The 27,141-nt window shown below is 34.1% G+C and overlaps 1 protein-coding gene across 1 annotated transcript in view; it reads left to right on the forward strand.

Annotated features, from left to right (window-relative positions):
• Nucleotides 1-27,141, forward strand: part of GPM6A (glycoprotein M6A) — a 117,709-nt gene that overhangs the window by 54,204 nt on the left and 36,364 nt on the right. The window contains exon 2 of the mRNA XM_057383337.1: nucleotides 24,212-24,404. Coding sequence (XP_057239320.1) covers nucleotides 24,212-24,404 — 193 coding nt within the window. The remainder of the gene's footprint in view (nucleotides 1-24,211; nucleotides 24,405-27,141) is intronic.

Below are 27,141 nucleotides of genomic sequence, written 5' to 3' on the forward strand. Positions count from 1 at the left end.
TATTTATAGTAGGGTGATTTGCCTATATTATACTTGGGGCAAGTGTAATGCTTGGCTCTTCAGTTCTCTTGGTTTATTTTTACCTTGAAGGTCTCTTTGCCACAACTATTCCTCAGTAATTCTTAGAACCTTTGAAGATTTTTTTCTCTGTTCTTTTATCTTGAATTGGAAATTAGAAGAGAGGACATACCTTTRTTAACTGCTACCTGAGTAGATGCAAGTTTTGGCTGTTAGATGTAAGGAAAAGCTAATCCAAACAAATCTGTTTTAAGAGAAAGTGTGTGGAATATCCCTTGCCAAGAGATTTCCTGGTCACCGTACCAGAAAGTTGATATAAGGGCATTGATGGTAGGAGATAGAAGAGGCCTCCAAGAGCTATCTAGGCTATCTCATTTTATATCATATGAGAGAAATTAAGATCTGCATATCTTAAAGAATGTATTCTGTTTTTTATATATAAGTTCCAGAAAAGTCTGCTTTAACCTGCTTTAAAATTTGAATCTTCCATTCTGTGTTAAAGCAAACAAAAAAGTAAAGGTGGAAAAGGGAGAATTCAACATAGGTTACTCCTTCTATCCTTGCCTCATGTCATCTAGCAGAACACTACAATTCAGTGTCATCAGAGAGCTACGACTGGAAATAATCCATATACTGTGCCAACTTTGTGGGTCACTATGTTGGGTTTTTTTTTAAAAAAATTTCATGTAAAGAAGGAAGATGTTAGCACAAAAACTGCTTGTCACTGTTTAAGAAGTTCTAGGAGCTAAAGTTATGTTGGCCATATTATGACCAGCAGTAAGCTGTTAAATCCTTTGGCAAAACTCAGAAAATTAAAGGGAAAATGTATTCAAATCTTCAGCTTCATAAAATAGTGCTAAAAAGACTAAAATGAAATCAGCTTTATGCGGCAGGGACAAGGTAGCTGCAACTAGAAGTCCATACAAGTTGAAATTTGAGCTAATTATGCAGTTGTAAACACTAAAATATCTTGAGGCCATTATCTTTAAAATCAACATCTGCCTACTGATCTCATATGGTTACTGAGAAATGTTCTGTTCTGCTTCTGTAGTGAAAGACATGTGTAGTAAATTGCCCAAAAGCAAATAGTAAGTTAACCAGATGTCTCAGTTTGAGATGTTTTCAGAGAAAAAACATTACAGAATAAATGTTTCTTCTGAAGTGAAAAAAATTTGTTAATTTTTTTCTCACCAATATGAAATAGATGTTTGGGTAAAARTGAAGAGAAAAAAAGTAGTTTATTAACAAAACACAGTGTCTACAGGACACAGATAAAAAGTAACTTAGATATTTAAAAGTCTAAGAACGCATGCACCTCCCTCCTCCACAGCCGCTTGGCCAGTGATGCGGAGAAAGATGGCAGCCCCTGTCTCCAGGAAAAAAAAAAAAAAGAAACAAAAGGAAAAAAAGTCTACATGGTTGCTTGGGCATGCTTGGGCAACAGTGGCAAAACTTGGATAGTCTTCTTCTCACTGTGGATGAAACAGAGGGCTCGGTGTGTTTTTCTGTTGCTGGCTTGGCTTTTTCCGGAGTCTTGAACGAGATGGAGCAGCGCTGCTTGACCCCGACGGCCACCTAATTGCTCCAGAAGAAAAATCACAGCAGCCCCAGAGGGGGTGGCAGTCTTTGGAAAACTGTTCGCCCAAGCTAACAAAACGGAGCTAGCTRAACGGCAACAATGTAACTCTGCTGCACACAGCGAGCAAGGACTCTTGTAGCACTAATGCTGAGGTCCAAAAGCCTATGGCTGCGCGGCAGCCCCAGCTTTTACACTGCCRTCGCTGCCCCTAGCCCTTCTCCCGGGTCACATTTAAAGGCACAGCCACCTTTTGGGCATACAAGCTGACGGAATATAGGAATACAGAATTGGCATGGCATCAACCCAAGACACCAGACTAAAGGAAGCCTTTACTTAAGATCAATAATCCCCCTGGCATTTCCTTGCCAAATTCATCAAGGATATAAATAAATTTCTCTCAAACTCTATGCTGGTTTTTCTGTAAAACATCACAGCTGTCTCTGAGAGCTTTCTCCTTGGCTGGGGAGTCAGTCCCACTTCTAGCTTYATCTCACGGTTTTGGCATTTGACACCTGACATTCAAATAAGGAAAATAAAATAACTCAGTAATCAATAAGGCAAACAAGTCTTACCAAGAACAACAATTCTTGTTAACCTCTTTATTAAACTCATCCATATTTCTTTCTTAATTATTTGCACAAGATTTTGTATTTTCTTTAAAAGTCTCGTTCGAGATTTACATGCCAATGTAACATCTTACACCCAATTGAACCATGAAATAATCTGACTTTGCATTCATTGAGAAGACAGATATGTTGTTGAAGAAATTGATAGAAATCTTATAAGAAGCTGTGCCATTCTCATACCAATACACAGAGATAATATAAAGATAAAGAGAAAATGTGATAGAATTTTGCGGAAACTTTAGTATCTGACCATTGGTTGAAGACAAAATATTGATCAGCTAAGCAAGACTCATTCTTTAGTCTTGAATATGCCAAATGCTGTCATGAAGAAGGAAGGCAACACTTAACAGTCTTCCATGTTCAACTAAAGAAGAACAAAATTTGATGCTATCTTTAGAAGAAAGCTACTGTTTTATCTAATACCTTAATTTATATACAGAGAAGAACAATGTCTATATTTTTGATGTGTTTAAAATAAAATTTAAGACTATCACATTTATGGATGTCAAGTAGGTCTCAGAAGTTTACGTTCTTTGCAAACTTCCAAGACAGTTGCATTTCTGAATGATCCTGATAGAAGACTCGGTGTTTAAACAAATACCAAGCCTTTTTTGTATTTAAACATTTTGAGATGGGAAATTTGATTGTAGCCTATTATTTCTGAGTTCCATCTCTGTTTCTGATATTGAAATTCACTTCTCTTCTTCCAATTTTTTCCTGTATATCTTATTTTCAGAACACATACATACAAAAACATAAATAGTCAAAACTTCTTTGCATACATATTTCAATACTTTTAATTGGACTGAAAAATACAAGGGCTTAAGGGAGGTTTTGTATCAGATTTGTGCCATCAAATTCACTTTGTACAAAGTATGTTGAGCAATTTTTGGTCCCTGAGGAGAATAATGGACTTATGACTCAATTGTGACGGAATCATTGCTCAGTATATCAACAATATATTTCTAGCTGCTTAGAAGTAGTGGGAAAGAAGCAATTGAAATGTTTTTATTGACAAACTTTTTTCAAATGTATTTTCTTATGAACATTGGTTTTTTTTTCTCACTTTATATGGATTCTTTGTCTTCTTAGGGTTAATTATTGACAGCAGTTTTAACCTGTGCTTCACCTGGAACAAATGCTTTGGCAGCTGGCCGTTGTAACAGATTTTCTGGGTGACATGCATATTCCTTACTGATCTTGCCAAAGCCTGGTGTTTCAGATAGCTTCCTTTTCAAGAGCAGGTGTTCATTTGTTCCACATAATTCTGCAGCCTTGGCAGATGAGATAAAATTCACAACTAGTGCAAGGGAGCTCATTGATCTGGCTCCTTAGAAATGAATCTTAGCACTTGGAGCCTGAAGCAGAARGAGGCAGAGTGTGAAGTGGTGAAGCAGTTGGTTGGGTTTAGAAAAAACAAAAAAACATAATGAGTTATACCTGGGCATACTACCATGTTAATTTGTCTGGATTCTGCATTTTTCAATGGAATATGCCAATGGTTTGTCTGGCCAGAAATCTTACAGTAATGACAAAAATCTCTTTGCATAAATAGTTGTGTCTGACAGCAACAGTTTTATTCTTTGTTAAAGTAAATCTCATTACCTCTCATTTTCTTTTACTTGACTTTATCAATGTTGTTTTAATTACACATACTGTAAACCATCAAAATCCATCATTAGTGCAAAACAGGTCCAAGGGATCTCATAGCAAAGCTGTGCTTGAGAACTGAATTGGCATGGCATTGGTCTGCTAAAAACACCGAACATAATAGGGAAAATATTTTCAACCTGTGCAGTTCCATGGATATTGCACACTTGAGAGAGGTAAATATTTGATAAGTTTCATACTGAAGTAAACTCTATTTTCCATTTGCTTTCATTGCCACCACCTCTGTTCCCTGCTTTATCTTTAAATTGTTCCTTCACTCTTGCATAGGCAATCTCAATAAAACCAGCAATGGAAAGCATATGTCTTATGCATTTCTTTATTTATCCCATGGTCAGGGTAAATGTTTGAAAACTGTTTATCAGGCTTACATCAGAAAAATAAACAGTTGTAGCTTATTAAACCTGCTGAGAGAAAATACAAAAGCTATAGAGTATAAAATAAAATTCAATTAGAGCCACCTAGTTGACCCACTCTGTGGACTGAATGATTCTGTGATGATGCAGAATCTTATCACAATGATACAAGAATGAATGATGTGTGTCCAGAGGATGTGTTGTAAAATTATAGTGTATTCAAAGGGAGGAAGAAACAAGAATCTAAAATATGACTGCAGTTCTTGGGGACATTTCTGATCTTGCTTCATGCATAAAAAACCTGCTTAGGAATTCAGTGTACACTGGAGAGGATATAGGCCAACAACCAAGTGAGTTTCTCAGGTGGGTTATGGTGACTGTGTTGCTCTGCGATGGCACAACTGCTCTGATGGAGATACCTGAGCTTATGGCAGTGCATGTTGGCATTATTTAGGATTACAGAAATTTAACATTTCATAATAAAAGTTAGGTTCATGAAATAATGAAAAATTAGCTATAGTTTTGTGAGAAGTAAATATTGACTTACTAAAATAGATTTACATCTCTCCTTTGAATGTTACCACAGGTCTTTGTGGTTCTGTAGTGCCCTTAAACAGACATCCAAATCTAGAAATGACAAAATTTTAAGAAAATAGTTTGTTCCTGTGAAATATTTTTTTCCCATTGAACTCACCGCTATGCAATTGTAAGGAAAAAGGTACTGATCAGCCTAACTCTAAGAAAAAAAATCAGTTATTTTTAGATTATCAGTTTTTCTTTAGTGGTTCAAGACAAAAATGTGTATAGTTATCAGCATCATGTTAATAATGACTTCACAATGACATACTTTTTCTCCTACATTCTGGAATCCTTTTTCTTGATCTGCATAGCAGTAGAAAAAGACAGTTATTATGTGTTTTGGGCAGACTTCATTTGTCTTAGAATRCTGTAGGTTAATTTTGCATAATTAAAAAAAAAGAATTGCCAAAGCACTTTGATAGCACTGTAAAGGTGTATATGGGGCAATGAAGGAGAAAGAATATTGAGGAAAAAAAAATATTAATTACTCATAATATAAAAATCATATTTTGAACTAATAAAGGACTAAAGGATTTCTTTTTGATCTCTTAACCTAATTGAATTTCAGTTGTGGCCTTGGGACAAAAATTTTTCAAATAATGTGAAATTGYTTTTGAAATGTCATAAAATATTTTGTACAGCACATATAAAATTTACATACATTCCTTAGTACTGGGAATATCTGTTCTGAGTCTTTCTTTCCATGTTTTTTTCCTATGTTGTGCCTTGTTAAAAGGAAATCTAAAGTAACACAAGCAATCTCATGAGTTCTTAAGTGCAGGTATTAATGAAAAAACTGTCCAAAGAACTTACTTAGGCTTGGTTTTGTCCACCAAATAACCCTCTCTTGTAAGTGCAGCTGTTCTTCCTTCCATCCCTAGCACTCTTGCTTTCTCCACAGCCCTTTTTCTTTCATTCTGTAGTACATTTGTTCAGGACATACATAATCCATGGAAAACACTTCCGTAGCTAGGGAAGATAACCATGGATATTGGAGAAAAAGAACACTCTACATCTTCTTATGAGGACTCTAGAGAGGAACAAAGGGATCCCAGCTGGAAAGCATCTGGCATTAGGAGAAGGTAAAATGCAGGGTGACTATATTCTGACAGCTGCCTATGATCAGTGGAAGTGCTGTATTGAGGATAAAACTATSTATTGTTCTGCAGGCAGGGGAGGTATTGACATGTAATCCTGGATTTGGTGATAAATATCTTTTCATAGCATAAATCATGAAGATATATCTGTGTCTTCATGTATGCATTGTAATAGATGGAATCATGATGACCTATTGAGCCTATGTTTTTCTTTCAGAATCTTTTCCAAGGTAATCTTATCTGAAAATATGTTCCTACAGTTGTATAAAGTAGTAGAGTTTCAGAATAAACCCATTCCTGGACACTTAGAAACTGGTCTTCTAGATTCTATAGCTCCTAGAGACTTTTGGTACTGTACATCTCCACCTTACCTACAGCTGTCACACAAATGCCTACAGTTAAAGCATAGCATAGTGAAAGACAAGATTATAGATTTGGAAATGCAAACTGCACAATAGAAGTGGGTTCTAATATTTTAACTGATTCTGACAAGCACTAAATTCATGTTTTGTTGCCAATGTCACTGTAAGTTTGTTTTTCATTTGCTGAGACAAAGATGTTAGTGCTAGGTTTGCTAATGGTTTTTGCTAGAAGATTCTTAAAATTCTGTTGTTTTTTCTGTGTAAGAGAACTCAGAGCACATTAACTTTTCCTAGTTGCTCCGATTAATATTTGTTACCTTTGGACCATATTATTCTTTTGAAAAAATTATTTGAATTTCTATTTTAGATACCAATATTAATAATGTTTCTGCAATTTCAAAACTGTTCTACACTAACTCATTTCTTAAACCAGGTAAGCTTTCTGTTTATTTAGTTGTTGTTGTTTTAGTGATCCTATTTTTACAAACTTCTGTATTTGTATTTGTCTTTTCTTTGTAATACTAGTGCACAGATGGCTGCAGAAATACTCTTCTCATGAGAACCTGTAATGTGCTGCTGCTGACCTTTAAAGTCCAGACTTTTTTGGATAGTAGTCAACTGGAGATCTTTATCCCTCAGAAAAGGCATTCATAGAGGTCTTGAAAACAGAAATCAGAAATGTCTATTTGTCAATTTTATATGTTTCTGTGACCAGGAAAATAAGCCTTTTGTATACATTTCTAATGAATTATAATCCCTTTTTGTCTTTGAAAAAGGATATGTTTCTAATGAGTAGCTATAATCCTCTTCTTTTCAAGAAAGTGTGTGACTAGATTTTTAAACAGAAAAAGTTCACTGGAACATATTAAGTGATTCTTGAGACCCATCTGGCATTGGACACCAGTATGATGGCCAGAAATAGCCTTTCAGGCTGGCAAACTGTATGTGTAACATTGTACCTTAACACTGCATGAGAAGTAAWGTTTGCACCAGACTCCCAATCATTGCACTGGGTGTTTACTCTGACAAAAACTGCACATGAAGCAGAACGTGAGCAAACATTCTGGTGATACTTAACCATCCTAACTTTAGGTGTGTGGGAGTGGGCATCATCTAGAAAATGAACTGTCTTCTTTTTTTAGTGCAATTTTTGAGCCCATTCAGCCAGCATAGCTCTTCAAAAGCCTGTTGGTAGGAGTCTTTCAAGCTGTAGTAAGGTTTAAAATAAAAAAGCCCAAAGGAAAGAAAAAACCTACAACCTGAGCAGTAATTTGTTTCATGCTGAAATACCATCTGCTCTCCAAAACAAAGGATTTTTACTAGAATACAGTATGCTTAGATGAAGATGCACCCTGCTGCATGTTTTTCAGTTTTCCTTTGTTGTATTTGCCCCACCATATTAGATACTTTCTGAAGTCTTTGACTTCTTTATTAAATATTGTTTTAGTGGATCTGAGATGTATACTTTATGGCTGAAGGCATGCCCAAGTTTTAGAAGGATTCTTAGGTTCTTTATCATCATAATCTAAAGCATTACATTGACCTTTTCATATCTCTTTAGAGTGATTTTCCTCAGAAGGTACTATTTGAGAAAACTGAATAAAGTCGTTTAAGGTCATTTAGATGAGCTCATATAAACACATTGCCATTTGTGCTTGGTGGAAATGAGCCGTTTTCTGTCATTAGAGGACATATACTTGAAGATTTACTAGGATTTTTTTACTGAATTTACTGGAATTTATTGGCAAAATGTAGCGCCATGTATTTGTACATCTTCATGTATTTGTGCAATCCTAACCTACAGAAAAGTTGATTTTATGTGAGGGTCTGATGATAAAAAATCATGCTGGTTTGACCCTGTTTTGCTGGCCCTCTTTTGTCAGAATTTTAGGTGTATGAAATTTAGATTTATTTGCAAATGTAAGAGCAACCTGTCTTTTATAACCAAAAGTTTAGAAGAAAACTTGAATCTTCTATAGTGGCAGTAAATACAAGTTTCTACTCGTAGGAGAAGCATTTGTACTTTTAAACATTACTAGCATATTATTAAACAAAAAGAGCCTCTATTTCATCTGCATTACCTTGTATCTTGTATTACCTGGTGTCTTGGTTTACTCAAGGACTCCTTCAGTTACTGATTTGGGTGCTGAAATTTTATTGAAAGCTCTATCTAGTGTGAGAATTTGACTTCTCTCAGGCTCTTCAATAATTTCTAAAATTGAGTCTACTGGGACTGGCCTGAATTTTCAATTTACTAAGCTTGATGAATAAATTTTAGTAGTGCTTCCCATAAAGAAAAGCAAATGTTTTCTTTTCTCCAATATCTATATTCAGCTATGTAAAACCTCTTTAATGTGGGTAATGTTGAAATTATGTAACTGCAAGAGGAAGATGTTGCTTCTGCTGCATACAGTGCCTGCATGTGTTACAGGGAAGCTACTCAGTAGTATCTGGAGTCTGAGGTGTTATGTGTAAGGTAATTTYGTAGCATCACCGTAACTCTAAATGTTTACCCTTTAATATACTCAGCAAGTGCACACCTGCCTCCCTGACTATGCAGCCAGCTGAGATTTGCCCACCAGGAACTGTCTCGCTATTCAAAAAACTGCTGTACTCACAGCGCTCAGTGAGTTTTGTTAGCTACGCAAGGGAATCATTTACTGCAAATTGATTTTTTCCCATCATCTCTTTGGATGATTTCTACTAGGCCAGGAAGCAGCTGAAATCCCTGGAGACAGCTGAATTCTTTTTCCCTGTGCTGGCGTCTGTAAYCTAGCCTGGTTACTATTAACCCACAGTTGAAAGAGGATTGACAAAAGCCACGCAACACACAGAAATGCTCCTTGCATTAAAATGGGAAAGAATGTCAGATTCTATTTTTTACAAGAATACAGTGGATTGACTGACAGTGATCTGAGCATAATTTTGGAAATTTCCCATTATATTTATCTGCAGCGTATGGAATTTGAGTCAATTATAGTTGTTACAATAGCAGTCAGATTACTTTCCATAGTGCTCCCTAAAGATGTTTGCCTGCAGCATACAGAGCTCTGAAATCTTACGAGGGGAGAYGATCATTGATTTTGGAGAGAACCTTCATACACTCTTCTGCACTCAGGCACAGTTAGATTTGGCTGTGTGTAATGAAAAATACCGGAGAATTTATCTTCAGCAAATTAAGGAAACAATGCTGCAAATCCACACCAACAGTGTTACAATGTCAACAGCAAAGTATGTATAATTAAAATATTTTTTATAATATTATATACATGAGTTGTTTGCAGTCTTCTCATGCTTTTGATATCTTAGAGACTATTGTAACTTTCCATGTTAGATAATGTCCTTTTCATAAAAGGGAAATTCTCAAATCAATGTTGCTAATAAATTAAATAGTAAACAAGTGTCCTGGTTTCTGCTCTCATTTATGATATCTGGTTGCAGATATCTCATCAAAATATAAATGACAATAACTTTTCATAACTCCTCAAAGTCTGAAAATACAGGGAGCATCACTTGTATGCTCTGTATGCTACTTTTCTATCCTRAAACAGCTAAAGTTGTAAAATCTGTTTCTTTTATTACTTGTTAATTCAGAGAAATTATTTGGCTTTATGAAAAACTCTGTGTGTGTTTTAATTTTGTCTTTATTACAATCTTGAATATAAAAACAGATAAAAAAAGAGAGCTTAAATTTACACATCCATCTGAAAATGGTAAAACATTAAAAAAACAAATAAAGTCCCAAAAATTTTAAAAGTCTGTCTGAAAATCATAATTTCCCTTCCAACAGATTGGTTTAAAGGGATATTTTCTGGAATGTTCGGGGCAAGTGGGTGAAAACATTGCTCCAAATACCTGTTAAAGTAGTCAAAACTCTTGCCTGGCTGTATAGCTCTGTGCAGCTCCTTCACTAGCACAGAAAGAAACATAGTGGCAGTCAAAATAAATTAATTGTTCACATGCATGCATGGATGCTATTAGATTAGATGGATGGTATTTGTAAGGATGATATTAGATCACAAAGAATCTGATTCTTCCATTTTAGAAGTTTTGTCTGTATTCCCACTGTGAGTAGTGTGACTGTCCTGTTATCACACTGTAACAGCTGTTGAATACAACAGAGCTTTGTTCTCATATGTGAGTGATGAGTTTCTCATGTAAATGTAGGTGAAGGTGTGTGCCTGGAATAATGATGTTATAAAGCTTTCTAGAAATCCCTGATAGAATGGCCCAGAAATAATTACCATGGACATAATAATTGATACATTAGAAAATATGTATTCTCCAATTGTTTTTCAAAAAACCCTTAAGTTTAATCTGAACTAAGTTGTATAAATCCTTATAAGTGCGGTATGGATGCACATAGATCCATATCTTTTACATCAACAAATATTTTTTCTTCAAAAGTGTTTGTCTTTTTTATTTCTTTCTTTCTTTCTTTCTCAAACCTTTCTGTCTGTTGACCTTTTCACTTCTCTGGTTTTTTTTTTTCTATTTCCCAGGAGTAAAATATTTTACTCTTAGTGCAGTGTTACAATGAAGAGACTGTATAGGAGCTCAATAAGACTTTCTGAGACTGTGACCTTTTTTAACACTAAATGGCTTACTTCTGGAGATAGATGTGCTAACCTAATTAAATTGTGCAAAAAGGCTGCAGTGGATTAATTCTGACAGATTCAAGTTTAAAACAATAGTGGTTTACAGGAATTGTGACATTATTTTTGATATAAAAATCTACATGTTTTCATTTCTTCTAAGAATTTTTTAATAGACATAATGTTAAACTGCTTTATCAAACAGATGTCAGTGTTATTTAGTTCATGTTTATTGAATGAGTAAGCAGACTTTTAAATTAAATATAATAAAATGAAAACAGATTTAATATTCACTGAATGTGACCACAGTCRACACGCGTTTTAGAGCAGTAATTAGGTAAAAAATCACTTCTGTAAAAAAGACAAATGTCTTTTATTTGTAGAGCAATAATAACTATGTGTTCCAAAAATATCTGTTACTTCCGTTGTGTAGTGATCACCAGCAATTTTCTTAAGGTATTTTATATACTGCATATACATTACATATGTTACATATATTACATACATTGCGTTAGAAAGCTTTTAACCTCAAACCTTTAGAGAGTATAAGAAAAATAATTTGCTTCTCAAATGCAAACACCCTGAGAATTTTCCATTTACCATAATAAAATAACTCCACATCTTTTAAATAAGGAAAATCCAACATAAATCTTACATACTACAAATATTATCTGAAAGACTTTGTTTTCACTGCCAAAGTCCTAATAGTTCTGTGAAATATTCTTTTGAACTTGTTTCATTATAGCTATGGTTTGTATCTAAATATGACATATTGTTTTCTTGATTTTTGCTTTGTTTTGTGATTTCTCTCTCTGGAACTGCTTCAGTGCAATAATTTACTGGAAGGTAGATATTTTCTGGTTGTGAAATGTGAGATTAGCAAGCTTTCCATCACAATGATGTAGCTGTGAAGAGCTACAGAGATGTCCAGCGATAGAGCAAGCCAGCAGAAAAGGAGATGCATGAGAAATGAGAGCCAGTCATCGTGGATCATGGCTGCTGGACAATGCTTCCTTATCTCAGGATTGGCCTGTCTTTTTCTATTTCATGTAAAATCTTTCCTTAATATTTGGAATTTAGGAAGAAAAAAATTTGTAATAATAAAACATTCTCAAGTGAACATAAACTGTACAGAATGACTGCAGGCATTTCCCATTTTAAAGTCAGGTATAAGGTCAGCTGATATAAAGATATCAGATGATATTTATATCTAGTGGTAGAGGTGAAATTGTATCTATTCAAGCTGTCAGTGTACTGCTGAATTTCATGCAGTCTTGTAGTTTTATGTTTTGTGTAAATGACGTAGGCAGGTTTCATTCTGCATTATTTGAAATGGTTTTTTTTTTCTAAAGAAATTAAGAAAACTAACTCTAAGTGTAAATTACAGTCTTAATGCAATTTTGTGTAAGGATTAGGTTGGTCCCACTCGGTCTTTGTCAATAATTAAAAAAATTACCAGTAGATGTTTGCCACTATTAGTATAAAAGAGTTATAGGCAACTCTACTTTTATTCTTTAGCATGTTTCCCACTTTTTATTGCTTTTGATTTTTTGCAGAACTTTTCTTGCTTTCTTGTGTCTGTCTTAAAAATATTTCCCTAATCTTAGATTTCTGTGAGGAAAAAGAGTAATTGTATCTAAGTATTTTACAAATGAACTTCTGTGAAACAGGAAAGTAGTCTTTCACAGCAAAGTAGCAGGTGAGTTGGAGTAATATGAAATATGATTTCAGTCTGTCCTTGAAATGGAATTTTCTTGCCTGTTTTTTATATATTATTTGTAAATGTCTTTTAGTATTTCAATATGCAAGTATTAATGCTTTTTGCACTCTACAGGGAGTGAAAATTAAATGTATGCTTAATACAGATTGATCTTGCACTAGATTCTAATCTGTTTGAGAGCCATTTTCCTCAATACAGTTATTCATTCCTGTACTTTAAAACTTGTTTTTACATTGAATAGATGTTGAGTTTTCTGTTTCTGCTGGAGTCAGTAAAAATARCAATTCAAATCCAGTGGGAGATAGTTTAGCTTTAATTTATATGGGATTTTTTAAGAAGTAGAGGTTGGTTGCAGATGTTTCTCTTCACAAGAAATGCTTAACTTAATCTGAGATCTTGGTAGAATGAAACTTAATGGCTCTATTCTAATTAAAAACTTACGGGTTTATATCACTAAGATTTTTTAGTTGTAGGCTTGAGAAATTCTTTCCAGACTGAAATAGTCAGAATATTCAAAATTTCACATGGAAGCTTTTCATAATTCTTTTTTCTACTACTTTAGTTGAAGTTATTCTATTGTTTTGGATAGTAAACATGACAACCTGTGCGTGTCTGTTCCATTGAGGAATATCTCAGTGCCTTGGGGAGGGATGCTGAGCAAGGATGGGGAGAGAAGAGAGAAGTGATGCTCTGCTCCTGCTGCTCATTCCCCAGAGCAGAAGAGCTTTCTGTCTCCCAGCTTTGAAGTGAACTAGCAAGATTATCAGTTCTGGTTGTTTCTGAGGCAAATGAATAGGTGAACTAGCAAGATTATCAGCTCTGGTTGTTTCTGAGGCAAATAAATAGATGTTCAAGGAAATAGGAGTAGCCAAGATAAAGACAGCCCAAGGGTAAAGGGAGCTGATGAAACAAAGAGAGGCTTTTGAGATAAAATTGATGTAAAACATGAGATGAGAATCAGAAATTGCATATGAGGTAGAATAAAGAGAAAGGGCTGTATAAAGCACATGAAATGAAAGTTTTAATTAATATATATCCAAAAGTCCAGGCTTTTTTAATTCTAGAAATCCACTTCTTTCATCTAACAGCTGTACAACATACACCCTATCCTCTTCAGCAGCGAAGAGATCTGTGAGGGGAAAAAGATCATTTAAGGAAGCTGAATATTTGGCATTTTATTCATGTTTTTGWCCATTATGCCCTGCATTGCTGCCGGAAAATTTCCTGAGATCAGAGTATTCACATCTTACCTCCAATAAAATTTTTGTTATTTCTGAGTTTTAAACACCAATAATTGGAAATGACAACAGCAAAGTGTGCTTTGATTATATAGAGAGCTATATAAATGTAAGCATTCTGACAAATATTAATCTTATTTTGAGTACCAAACTGAAAAGCCATTTGGCAAATAATGTTTGTTCCTCTGTTCCACCATCTGGAAAAAGGAGGATGCTACCTTCTCTAAAATGAAGATGTGCAAAAACCACAAATACCTATTAAATATGTAAGACGCTTTAGAGCATTCCATTTAAACAGATGAGTGCACAGAAAATTAATGAGTCAAGGTTTTCTGAGTACTCAAGATTTCAATAATGTACTACAAAAAAAATGTAGCTTAAAGCCTAGTATAATTTAGTCTATTTGTGAATGAGAAAAAAATTGTGCAATTATATTTCAGTGCATATTTCATYGTAGTTTTTCATTTGGGAGAAATAGCTCTGTTCAAGGCTGAGGAAAAGAATTGATTCTATGAACTCCAGATGAGAGAGATGAAAAGAATACTTATTGTCTAGTTTATKATCCATGGCATTGTCATTCACTTTACAGAGCACTAGGTGTTGGATGGAATTAATGTTAGAAATTGTTATTGTTTTCAACTGGATCAAACCTCAAAAATTTATAATTGTTTCAATCATCATCTATGMACTACTGATATATATAACATGCTTATAACCTATTTATTAACAATAATAAGTGAACTTATTTAATGTACATCTTAGATTCATTATGTATAAAGTGCATGTGATGGGCAAACTCTTCGAACTAACTGACCCACTTCTTCATTATTTGTATCACGTTTGTGCAGCTAGTTTGTTTTATTCCTGTCCCTTTAGCTTTGGAGTTATTTTGAAGCTGACAAATGTTGTCTTTGTTAAATCAGCCAGAAAGTTTTTTTAAGATTATAAAGATTGACTATGTTATGCTTGAATGATTTGTATTTCAGGCAGTGACTGCTCTGTGTCAGTAACTTTAATACTTATTAACTGCTGATTGAGATGTGTCTCCTTAAAAAGCAATGAACCCAATGTACTGAAGACTGTATCAGCTAATCACAACACAGTTTTCTGTACATTGTTGTAATCATCAATGTCCCAAATATGAGTATTCATTTCTGTTTGTAGTTTATTTCCAAGGAGTGAATGTATAAGGTTTTGCACATATATAATTAAATTATTGAATTGATACTTTTTATGGAAAATTTGCATTTGCAATAACAATATTGATAAAATCAATCTTCTCAAGTGTCTCTTTTCCAATGTTTTCTCTTAATAATGTGTTTCTCTCCCACCAGAAGCATTATCCCTTTGGGCACAGATAAACAAAACCAGCATGGACATTTGTAAATATCTCGTATATAATTTTTTTTATGAGTGTGGAACAATGAATGTCACCATCTACTGGTGTAATATCACCTAGTTCTGGATATCTACCTCATATTCTATATATTTTATTGAAGTTAGGGTGTTAATTTGATTTTAAATTAATTGGACAAGCCACATGTTTTCAGCCAAGCACACACTCAATACCTTTCTAAATGGAGACTTGTGTAGTTACCTAAATAGTAACTGAGCCAATTTCTTTGACAAGCTGTGAGGGGGAACTTTTKCTTAAATTAGTTCTTTGTTACAATTACAATTGACAGGGCTGGGAGAGGTAGCACTGATACCTTAAAGGAAGCCTGCAGCATGCAAGATGATAATTTACCTGTTCATCAAAGAAGAAAATTTTCAAAAATCCTAGAGAGATGCAAAGGTTATTTTCCTGTCTGACTGGAAAAGCAAATGAGGCATTTTGCTTAAAAGTATTTCCAGTCAATCCAAAATATCTTCCCTTTATTGTTGAGAGTTACGGATTACGAAGGAGATACAGAGTAGCTCTTCAGGATGTTGTGCAGTCTCTGCTAAAGCTTGGGATGTGCCTTCACTACRTAAAATCTAAACCTGAGATCATGACTCATGATGAGACTTTATTACCAAGCCATTGTTCCTCTGCTATTACTACAGCTTAGATCTGTATTTTACCAAAAGGTACTAATCAGGTGTATTGCTTTTATTGATGCATGCTGTCTAGTGGTTCTCATCATTCATTAGAAACTTATCCAAGTGAATACTTTGGCAGAATACTTTGGTGCAACAGGGGCAGTCAAGAAGCTATTTGATTATTGATAAAAGAATAGAGTCCAGTATGATGGAAAATGGATAGTAGGTAGCCTGTTTGAGTTCTTTTTTTCCTCCAGATTTCAGAGCAGTTAATTTCAGAGTAATTAAAATGGATGGAACAAGTGAAGCATGTTTGGTATCTTGGGATTAGTACATTCATGTGACTCCTAAACTAGAGGAAAGACTGATCTCTTCTTCCTTGCTATTAGTTTCCATGCTTTGGGCCTCAATGAGAATTAAAATCATATTTCTTTATATTAGCTGTGTCTTTAAACTTATCTGAAAACTATTTTTTAATACAATTTAGCTCACATATAAAATACATCTTTAATTTGACTTTGGAAGTTTCTTGTATCAGTTAATGGTAACACAGAAATTATAAATCTTGCTGCCAGGTGAATTCGCTAAACATGGTTGTTTGAATAACTCAGTATWATAGCTGAAAGCTTCTTGAAACAATATTTCTTCTCATTGACAAAGTAGTTTATTTCACTTTCCTCCAACTCTACATTAAGACAGTAAATTATTTGGTGCCTATATAAGCAATCCATTCAATTTTAATATAATTAAAATGAGCCTTTAATATAGGTGAAGAAACGTGATAAATACATATAATGAAAATGCAAATCTAAGTCGCATTTCTGATGTAGTAGGTACCATGATTATGAGTGAGCTCACTGAATTACTTTTTTCTATAGTGAGTGCAGTTTCTTTAAACATTACATTTTGGAGTTCTGAGTGCTGAACAAGGAAAAAGGGACAAATAGAACAAGAGACAGTTCTGGATGAAATCATAGCTAATTTTAAGTAGTGTACAAAAAAAGTGCTAATTCTATCAGCTTTGTTCAGGTTTAATTGTTATCTGTTACTCAGATCAACACAGCATCCATATGAGAAAGGGAGGGAGGGATTTTGTATAATGTACTGTATTTTATTAAAACACAATGTAATCTCCAGATCTCTAGATCCGTATTTCAAATGAAAATAATCATGAAAGAAAGAACTTTAAAACTTACATATGCCCTAAGAATAAAAAAGTTGTTCATAAATCCATCTGTAAATTAGGTCTTTGAAGGTCTTTGTAATTTTATTTTTGAAAAAAATATTTTGTTGCACAATTTTCTTTTCTAAAAAATATTGATGCTGCTACAAGGAGGTTTTACAGACTTAAAAATTATAAAAAACCCTTGCATTCCATGAAACCTTTGAATTTACGTTGGACTACTGACCTAGGCTGGTATTAGAATTCTAAGATCTCTAACTAAAATTTCTGAAAGAATTAAATTCAATTTAGAAAAGGCCTTTTTGCAATAATGTATTTTCCTAGTATACAAGTACTGAGCAATCTTGTATTAATATAGGATAGAGTAAATAAGCAGTTGACTATTTCAGTTTTATTTCTGTGAACCTACTAGGAAAAAAATAGTAAATAGAACTGAGCTGAAGTCAGTTATGTTCCCTTAGACTGTGACCACTCTATTCCTTTGGCTACAAACAATATACCAAATATTTTCTGCATTTCAAACTATGCTGAAGGATGAAATATTTCACCTTTATTGCTTCAATTTCAAATATTTCAGCCTATAGCCACATAAGAAAACATCGGCTCTTAAAGTTGACAATAAAACTACTAAATTTTTGGTACTAAAAAATTCCTCACGAATACATTCAGTTTGTGCAATCTCGTAAGGCTACATTTTCAGACCACTTTATTTTAAGTATGTAATTTTTCTTTCAAATTTTTTGAAACCTCTTTTAAGGATTTTATTGGTGCAAGTCCTTTGTATCAACCTATAGATAAAATGTAGTAGTACATAAAACTGTGGATTTTTATGCTGCAAAATTRTAATTTTGTTGTTGGCCTGGGGGCACTGGGCATATTTGTGTGGGGACTAGATATATCCACAGTGAGATAATGCCAGTATCATCCAATATCTGAAGTCATATTCTTTTGATAACTGAACATTTCTGTAAGTTAGACGATCAAAGCACAGTCAGTTGGGATGGATGTTGCAAAGGTAAATATTTTGTTCCTTTTTTTTTAAAAGAGGAGTGGTGTGAGTTGCTACATAGCATCTTCTGGTTGCAGATTGCAGGTGTTTATCCTTCAAATAATTCCCTGGGCTAAAAAATTATCCTAACCAGTCCACAAAGATGGTTTTTGTTTTGTTTTGTTTTGTTTTGTTTTTTCAATGCAAGGTGATATAAGCACAGGGATGTAGTAAAGGGATGGGTTTGTGGGAGCTGCTTCCAAGATTCAGCATAACCAGACCATATCTCCACTGCTTAAAGCTGTCATCTTGGCCTGTGGGTTTATTATGAACAAATGTGTATTACAGTGATTTTGAGAATGCACAGTCTTAGCTATTTCAATTTAGTTTGCATCTAAATAAGAAAAAGTCTATGATTTCTCTTAGTCTTGATCTCATGTTGAGTGCAGTAAATGATGCAACTGTCGASTGCAGAATGACTGTGAAAGCCTAAGGACTAACATTTTGATTTTCAGTATTAGCTGATTTCTGATTAGCTAATATCCACTCACGCTGCAGAGATAACAAGTCAAAGTAGATCCAGTAATAATACATAATTTAATGTGTAAAAGGATACCTGCATATTTGTTTTTTTATTTTCATGTAATTAGTTGCTTATTTCCTAAAATTCTTTTGTGTTGCTGGGGCGTTATTCTTGTTTTTCTACATTAATTTTGCTTATAACTTTTCAAACCAAAAAGTGGTCTAATTTATTTTTTTCCAGTGTAGTCTTAGCAGTCAGGACCTCAGAATTAATTTTGTGGTAAAATTCCTTTTGTTGCTTGACAGGTAATTCTGTAATTGCAAGGATTCTTACTGAAGGTTGATTTAAATGAGAAGCCATCTCCTGAACAAGGCTAAGAAACAACTTTAGTCGTTAGCATTTGATGTAGTTTTCTTCTAATTTCCTGTAGGTCTTGTATAATGATGGAGGGTGGATACAGGGTGGGGGTGTATTCCATGACTGAGCCTGGGACACAGAGGGCAATCACATGGGATTGTGTATGCAGCACTTCTTGAGCCGGGTTTCCAAATCAAAGTACAGCGATGATCTTTGATGATTCATTTCCAAAGGCTGCTTCACCTTTTGCAGCTTTGCAAAACCTCATTGTGAATATCTTGTCTTTATTCTGTCCTTGGGTTGAGGGAGCTGGATTGCTTCTCCCTGCTGCTGCACTGTGATGTCCTGGAGACCAGTTTCAGATCAGAAGGTCATGCCATATGTTGACTAATTTGAGGGTACTAGATATAGGTAAAAAGTGTTGCTTTTTGTTGAGTACTATGTGTTTTGATGGCTGTATTTATCAATTAAAATATTACATAAGAGTAGCTTGACTTCTTGAGGTTAAGACTTGCTTAGTAGAATTCAGAAGTAAATCTGCATGTTTCATGATGGGGCTGTGAAACTGTGTTTGAGTTGATTGGCCATGAAAGCTATGTGACAAGTGGTACGAATTTAGATATGAAGAAAATGCATGCCTAGCCAGGCATGGAAGACACAGAAGATTTTGTTATTTTGTTTTCYGTTTCATGTTTATGCAGTTCTCTGGCATTTTACTCAGACTTTGCTGTCCTGTCTCCTAATATTAGATAGAAAACTCTTTAAGAAATATAAGACAAAAATATTATTAAAATGTTGTATGTGCCTTCTCAGAGGTAATTGTTCCCCTTGGAGATGTAATTATATGCAATTTTGGACATGTAATTGTCTCTGATTAATCATCTTAGATGTTCCAAGTGAAAATTACTTGGAAAGGATTCAAAAAACAAATTCAGAATATACTTCTGTATTCTTTATGTTTACTTTTTATGTTTTTTTTAATATTGATTTTCTTCATATTAATGTCTGTGGTGAATAGGTTTCATTAGCTGTTTATATTAAGGACAGCATAACTGCATTCTGAAACTGGTTCTGATATCATTGATTTAAACTTTACTTTCACAGACAGAAGTGGCAAGAGATGTAAATCCTGAATCTTCTTTTTTGGCTTTTTTTCTGTTGTTGTTSTTGTTGTTGTTTTTTATTTTTTGTTTGTTTGTTTATTTTTCTTTTTAATATACTGACCAGAAATGGATTGAGTATTTTATTTGTTAGTTATATGTTCTGATCTACACTGAGGAGAGAGTCCACATATCACTAGCACACAAAGAAATTATTGTGGTGATGCAATTTGTGTGCATAACTAGATGTAAATCACAGGGAGAATATCTTCTTCTGCTCAGTATCTAAATCTTTTTCCTTCTTAATGTAGAGATTGTATAGACAGAAGGCCATCTTATTTTTTTCTGGTGCACTTGGAGATGTATTAGAAAATTTGCACCCAAAGCCCTGAAACTAGAAGAGATTTGCACAGATTGGCCTGTATGAGGAAGTTTAGATAGCTATATCAAGAATATTTCTGATGTAGACAGTAATAATTGCACTAAGAGGAACAAAGAGGTAATTGTCTATGAGATGTTTGTGGACTGGAAAGTGGATGTATGTAATGCAACATTAATGTGCTGCAATTTGATAACTGAATTTAGCCAGTATTTTGAGTTTTATTTTATCCATGTAAAATAAAATTTCTTGTCTTGTCATCTTGTGTATTTCATAATCAAATTTTCTCTATGGAATGATTTTAATAAATAGAGAAAAAAAAAAAGAACAGTACAGATTTTCAGGTTGAAAACTGGAAAAAGGGTAGTGTTTTTGATTACTTCCTCCAGTTTTTGTAAAGACATGCTGTCCCACAAGATTTTGATTTTTACCTGAGGTAAAAATATTAGTACACRTATGCAAAATAAGAACAATAGATGCTGACTTATATAGCACAAGCTTATTGTGAGGAGTGAACAGTTTGAAAAGTACTGAAAACTGTATTTGAAGATGAAAACAAAGGAGGGTACAATCTTTTTCATCTTTCCTAGTAATTATTTCTGTGCCTGCATGTTTTAAGTGCCTTGTGGAGATGATGTTTGGAGAGATGAATGACTGCTTGTCTCGCACAGACGTACACACACATCGCACAGCTGAGTCATTCTGTGCTGGGAATTCAATATAACTGAGCAAGTTAAAATAGCATTCCTATTGTTCTCTTATTAAACAGCAATTTTCACATTCTGAACAGCTGAAAAAAAGAGAATTGGAGCAGATGTTACCTATAGCACATTACCTTGTGTGGTGTATGAATGATGTGTGATAACAATTTTAAAATCTTAGTGCTGATTCACTGGTTTTCTTTAGTTTTGGGTTGATTTGACAACACTGAAAACTCTACAGTTACTTGTGAAGTAAACAGTGAGAAAGGAAGTAGGGCAGTGGAAGAGCTAAATAAATGAGCAAGGCTTTTAGAATATATGATTATTTGAAAATTTCACATGGCTCAATTAATTTTTTCCCAGTATTTTTTATGAAGGAAAAGTTCTTGAATTAATAGAATATATCATTGTTAGAAGCTTCCCTCAAAGGCTTATAAATGTGAACAGTTTTAACGAAAGAGATAAATTGAATGACTTCACAAACTATAAATCTGTTTCAGCTATTTTACAAATTTTGAAGCAAGTAGGGGGTAAAAAAGTGACTGTTAAAATTAAATTTTTCCTTGGATTGTATATTATTATATCTATGATCTATTCTATTTTTATTTTGTCATGCTGTCTTACTATACTTTTACACTGTTTCACTCTAATAAAGCTCAAATAATATTACTGGCTGTGGGTTTTGATGACATCCTAATTTGTGACTGCTGAGTGTGTGCTCAATTCTCACTGGGCCTAGAGAGTGAGGTGAGCAGCCTCCGGAGGTAATGCACAGCCAGCTGTCCCCAGACAACAACACACACAACTTTCTCTCATCCATTTCACCTTTCTCAGAAGGGGAAAAAGAAATCTTTACACAATCTCTCTTCCACTTCCCTGTCCCAAGCTATTGCAATATTAAAAAACACTCTAAAATCTGTGTGTCCCTGAAAATATTTAGGTCTACCTTATTTTTTCATCTTTGACTTTACAAGCYCTCATACATAATTCCTATTATTACTCTCTTTTTTACTTTCTCATGTAATGCCGATAGATACACAGTGGTGCAAGTTTTCTGGGCTTTTTATGCTATTATTCTGTGCTGAAAATGGCAATCGGYATTTTGTGATAAACCTTGATGTTAGGTAGCTATGTATTGTCCTGCAGTTCTTGTTCAATGTATTTATTTTAAATATATATTTCTTGCGGGTTTTGCCTTTTAGACAGTAGATTTTCCAATTATTTTTTTCCAGTATTTGTCTAGGCTTTTAGCCACTGAGGAGTTAATCACAATTATTATTAAAGGCAATCTTAGAAAAAAAGGACCAAAGGAATCTTTAGAGATTACTGCARTTATCTGCATGCAGATTTAGTTGCTCCAAAAGCATTTATACATTTTTCTAGTTTTAGAAAAGACTTAGTTTCCTAAGATCTTGTACTGATGAAAAGCCCACAGAGTACCCAGGTATAAAATCCCCATAGTTCAATTTTGGCATTTCAGAGTTGGCTCTGATATAGTCAGTTGTTCCTAAACAAAAGTAGTCTAAAGGTATAACTTTCTTGTATTTTTGTACAACTAGGATACGTAGTTAGGTATTATTTTATCTTTTATTTATTTAGTGTAGTCAATGTTTAACATACTATAGTTTTCTACCAGGAACTGGCCAGCCATTTGAATATTGCCTTCTCTARTATTATTTATATTTATAAAATAGCAAGGGTTTTCTATTTGGGCAAAATGTGTACATATTTGAAAATGGCTTAGACTTTTCAGAGAATCTTGTATATTAATAGCTGATAAGCATATGTATATAATATATTTATATATATGACTTCAATATTTGTTCATTAAAAGCAGTAAATGAAGGTTTGAACCGACAGAGGAAATTATTATTATGCTTATCTATTCTAAAAGAAATACAAACACCAAATTAAAGGACAAAATATGAAATTGCATAGAGAAGCCACATTTGAGAATTAGGCATAATGAAAGTAGAGATACTGTCCTTAAAGAATGGTGGTTTATTTTAAATATATTTCTGGTACTCCTGTGATTTAACATGGCATAAAACCTTTGGCACAAGTAAAATATATATTGAGTCATACCTGTTGCACACCTTATACATAATTTTTAATTGGTCTTGGTCTGTATAAGCATTTAAAATCTGTATGCTTTGCTCTATTTTCTGTCCAGGTCCTTTTTGCTGTAAACCGGTAGTGCTTAGGAATAAAACAGGATTTCTGATTACTGTGTCAATGCTTGTTTGTCTTCTCTCAGACTTTGGTTTCCCACCTTCTCTGTCCTTTCAGAAGGTAACAGGAAGGGTTCCACAGGGTGTAGGAGTTCTTCCGGGATTGATGAGATTCGGAAGAGTCAGAGATGCTGCATTCATGAAACTAGGCAGGGTGGTGCCAGAAACTTGAGCACACTTACTGAAGAAAGGTTTCGTTGTGGAACTGGGCATTGTTTTAGACCCTGTGATGGCTGGACAAAAGGTTGGCCTTTTATAACTCAAGAGCAATTAATTTCACTTAACAAATATCACACAGAGCAAAATATATTGAGAGAAAATTCAACTATATGTTTTTCTAAATCTGTGCTTTTTGGTGGATGTCTTTATTCTTGTGAGGTATTTGAGTGATGCACTAGGAATTGGTGCTGTGGGCAGGAGCAATTCTGTTGTCAGAAGTTTACATTAAAAAAAATTGGAATAAATCTATGATGATGGAAGGAAATGGACTGAACCTCCTTTTTTTTGGTGGTTTTCCCATTATGGAGAGTCCTACTCAGTAACCCGATAGATGAGCAGCAGGGATTGTGAATATAGATATAACCTAGGATTAACATTGTACTCTGCTCTGAATGAAAACATGAAGCTCTACAAGGAACTATCTGTTTAACCTTTCATGTTAATCAGGTGACATGTTTACCTGTAATAGGTCAAATAGCAACTGAGAAAACTCAGAAGCTGGATTAACCTTTTTCAGGTTTTCTGACAGTCTGGCTTGTTATACTTGACCTAAACTCTCTTTGGCCTACAGTCTTTAATTTTCAGAAGTGTTTCTCAAGAATAAAACATGCTTTTTGGTTTTTTGACATCATTTATTAGCATATAACCTTTTTTTCTTTCTTTCTTGCAGGATGCTTCGAGTGTTGCATCAAATGCCTGGGAGGTATTCCCTACGCATCTTTGATTGCCACCATCCTGCTCTATGCTGGAGTTGCATTGTTCTGTGGCTGTGGACATGAAGCACTTTCAGGAACTGTCAACATTCTGCAAACCTACTTTGAGATGACAAGATCTGCAGGAGATGTTATTGATGTTTTCACCATGTAAGTTCTCTGTTCCTTTTACTTGTTTCCTTTTGAAACTGCTGAAAAATTCCACAARGGATATAAATTTGACTCAAGGAAGTAGGGKTTTTTTTAGTAAAAATCATAGAAATAATGGTTTGGATAGTCCTAGCACATTAAGTTTCAACTGTGCTGATCTTTTTACTATTGATAAACAATTTGTAATATTATTTGATATCTCACAGKTTTAATTAATTTATTACTAAACATTACTTCATATAATATTGATGAATCTGTTCCATACATTCTTGTTTTAAAACACAAAAAACAAAAACAGAAACAAAACAAAACAAAACCAAAACAAAACAAAAAACCCCACGAAACTAAATGCATAAAGCAGAATTGTGCAACAAATAACATTTCTGGAAAAAACGCAGTAAAGTAACCAAAGAGTTGTGCAGAAACCAGAGCCTTGAAACGTCAAAATTCTATTGCCTCTAGTTTTCTAGAGCTAATYTGTTTTGAAGGTTTCATGCTTTGCTATTTGTGAAAATCTATTTCTGGAAGACATTGTTTTGCTGAGCATCAGCTTCTCTTGGTTAAATTTATTATCTTAAAAAAACCCCAACAGTTTACTGTATGTTGGAGTTAAATGAAGTATTTTCCACTATCTTTATAATTGTCTTTTTAAAATATGATTTTATAGATATTTGAAAATCCAAGTTCTTACCTGGCGGCTAATAGTTGCAACTAAAGCTGAAGAATCCTGTCCTTAAATTTGTAAATATTTTCTTTCATGAATATTTTTGGTAAAAGTGATGTGATTTTATCCTCAAAAACATTGACCTCTTATGATGGATAGTCCCATAATAAACATTTTAGGGCTTAGCAGTGATCAAAAAACAAATCGAGTACCAACTGATGGAAAAATCAAAGGGAAACAGAGAACATGGCATTGTATAAGTCCAACTTTCATCCATACAATTAATACTGTATACAATGTTGGTGCCCCTAAGAAGGCAAAAAAATATGGTTATATGGAACAGCAGATACATGGTTAAGAATTGAGTATAGGAGGACTCTTCAATCTAGAAAGGGGATGAATAAGAGCTGTTGCTCTAGTGGTCTTTAAATTCACAGTATTATTAATAAAACTTGTAAGATTAAATTGTGTTTCTGCACCAGAACAAGAAGTTTGAGGTATCAGAGGAAAGCAGTAGGCACCAGGTTCAGAAGGAGCAAGTTCTTCAATTGTTTCATAGCAGAACTATAAAGCTAGTTGCATATTATGGATGCCAGAAGTTTTTATATGTTCAAGGGGAGACTGGATAATCTTGGCAAACAAATCCATTGATGGTTTCTAGTGACACAGATTTATCCAGCTCAGGAAGCCACAAAGGCTAGACTCATGCTGGAGGTGCTTATCCTGTTGACTTGCCTGCTCTTACTCTTTCCTTATATCCATTGTCTGACATAGGAAAATGGACAAGATATATATATATATATATATATATATATATTTGATCTGACTAGGTATCACTGTTTCTATGAGAATCTTACATTTCTTAACTTCTCTAGGGTTATGTTATCAACATCCTTTCCAAAGCTTCTCTGCAGATTTTAGGTGTACTCACTGTGGGGTTACTAGCCAGAAGTTAGTACCAAATAACTATTGCTATGCCAAATTAGAATTTCTTCTTTGGATCAAGGAATTTATATATTCTTGTATAATAATGTGTTGGGGAAGATGTATCCTCTGCTTTGCCTTTTTGGATTGTGATTTAGAATAATGAGTCTGGCTTGACTTGGTGGCTAAGGTTCATTGTTATCCTGAATGAAAGATCAGTCATTTTATTAGGCTCTAACTTATTTTATTAGTCCCTAGGAAGCCATTAGTGCCGAGCAGCCACAAATCAATGCTTTCCCTTCATAGCACGCTTTCCAGCTTTTCTCTATCACATACTTAAGTGAAAGTATCAGTCAGGTAACATAGTTCAAATGCATATAATTCACTGGAAAAGATTAAGGAATTGTAAAGGTATTTTCCCCCCCACCCCCCACTGTGGAATTTAACTATTTGTCTTAGCTAGTAGCTTTTGGATCTCTTTGTTTTCTTTGTTTTCTTAAAGAGATATTGAACCCCATTCTTTCTTTGGCAGACCTACTGTATGTGAAATTTCATTTTATTCAGTGGTGAAAGATAAACTTATGTCTTAAAAAGAGAAGTAGCAAATATTTTGACTAAAAGCATGTCAAAGTTCAAAAAGTTCATTGCTTTGAACTGAATAAGCTGTGTGACCTGCAAAGATACTTGCCCATTAATTTTCTACCTGTTTAAGTAGATATTGTGCTGCTTTTAAAAATGATTTTGTAGGGAGAATAAATCCTTGATATTTTCTCCCAAATATTAAAAATTCTCAGTGCAAAAGCCATATGGTAGTTATACTTTTGGAAGACCAGAAAACAGAAAGAAGAATATGTAAGTATAAATRAACAATGCAGTGCCTGCATTCTTAAAATGATACATATTGAAATGGAAATAAAAACTAGTTGTTTATTGTTCTGATTAGAAATTACAAGATTTTTTTTAAAATCCAGTAGTGCGCTCTACTCAGCTTTACTTTTAAAAGGTTATTTAACACATTTGGGCTCTTAATGCTTCTAGTGCTGTGAAGTGTCTCAGGCTGGCCTGGAGTCTGTCTGTCTGTAATAAATGTGGCTGCCAGATGGTGCAGTGAAGTGTATTAGATTCTGTTTAATCATGCTTATGGTTTCT

The sequence above is a fragment of the Malurus melanocephalus genome, unplaced genomic scaffold (assembly GCF_030028575.1).
Source record: "Malurus melanocephalus ecotype Western Australia unplaced genomic scaffold, MMel_1.1 scaffold_624, whole genome shotgun sequence".
Taxonomy (NCBI): Eukaryota; Metazoa; Chordata; class Aves; order Passeriformes; family Maluridae; genus Malurus; species Malurus melanocephalus.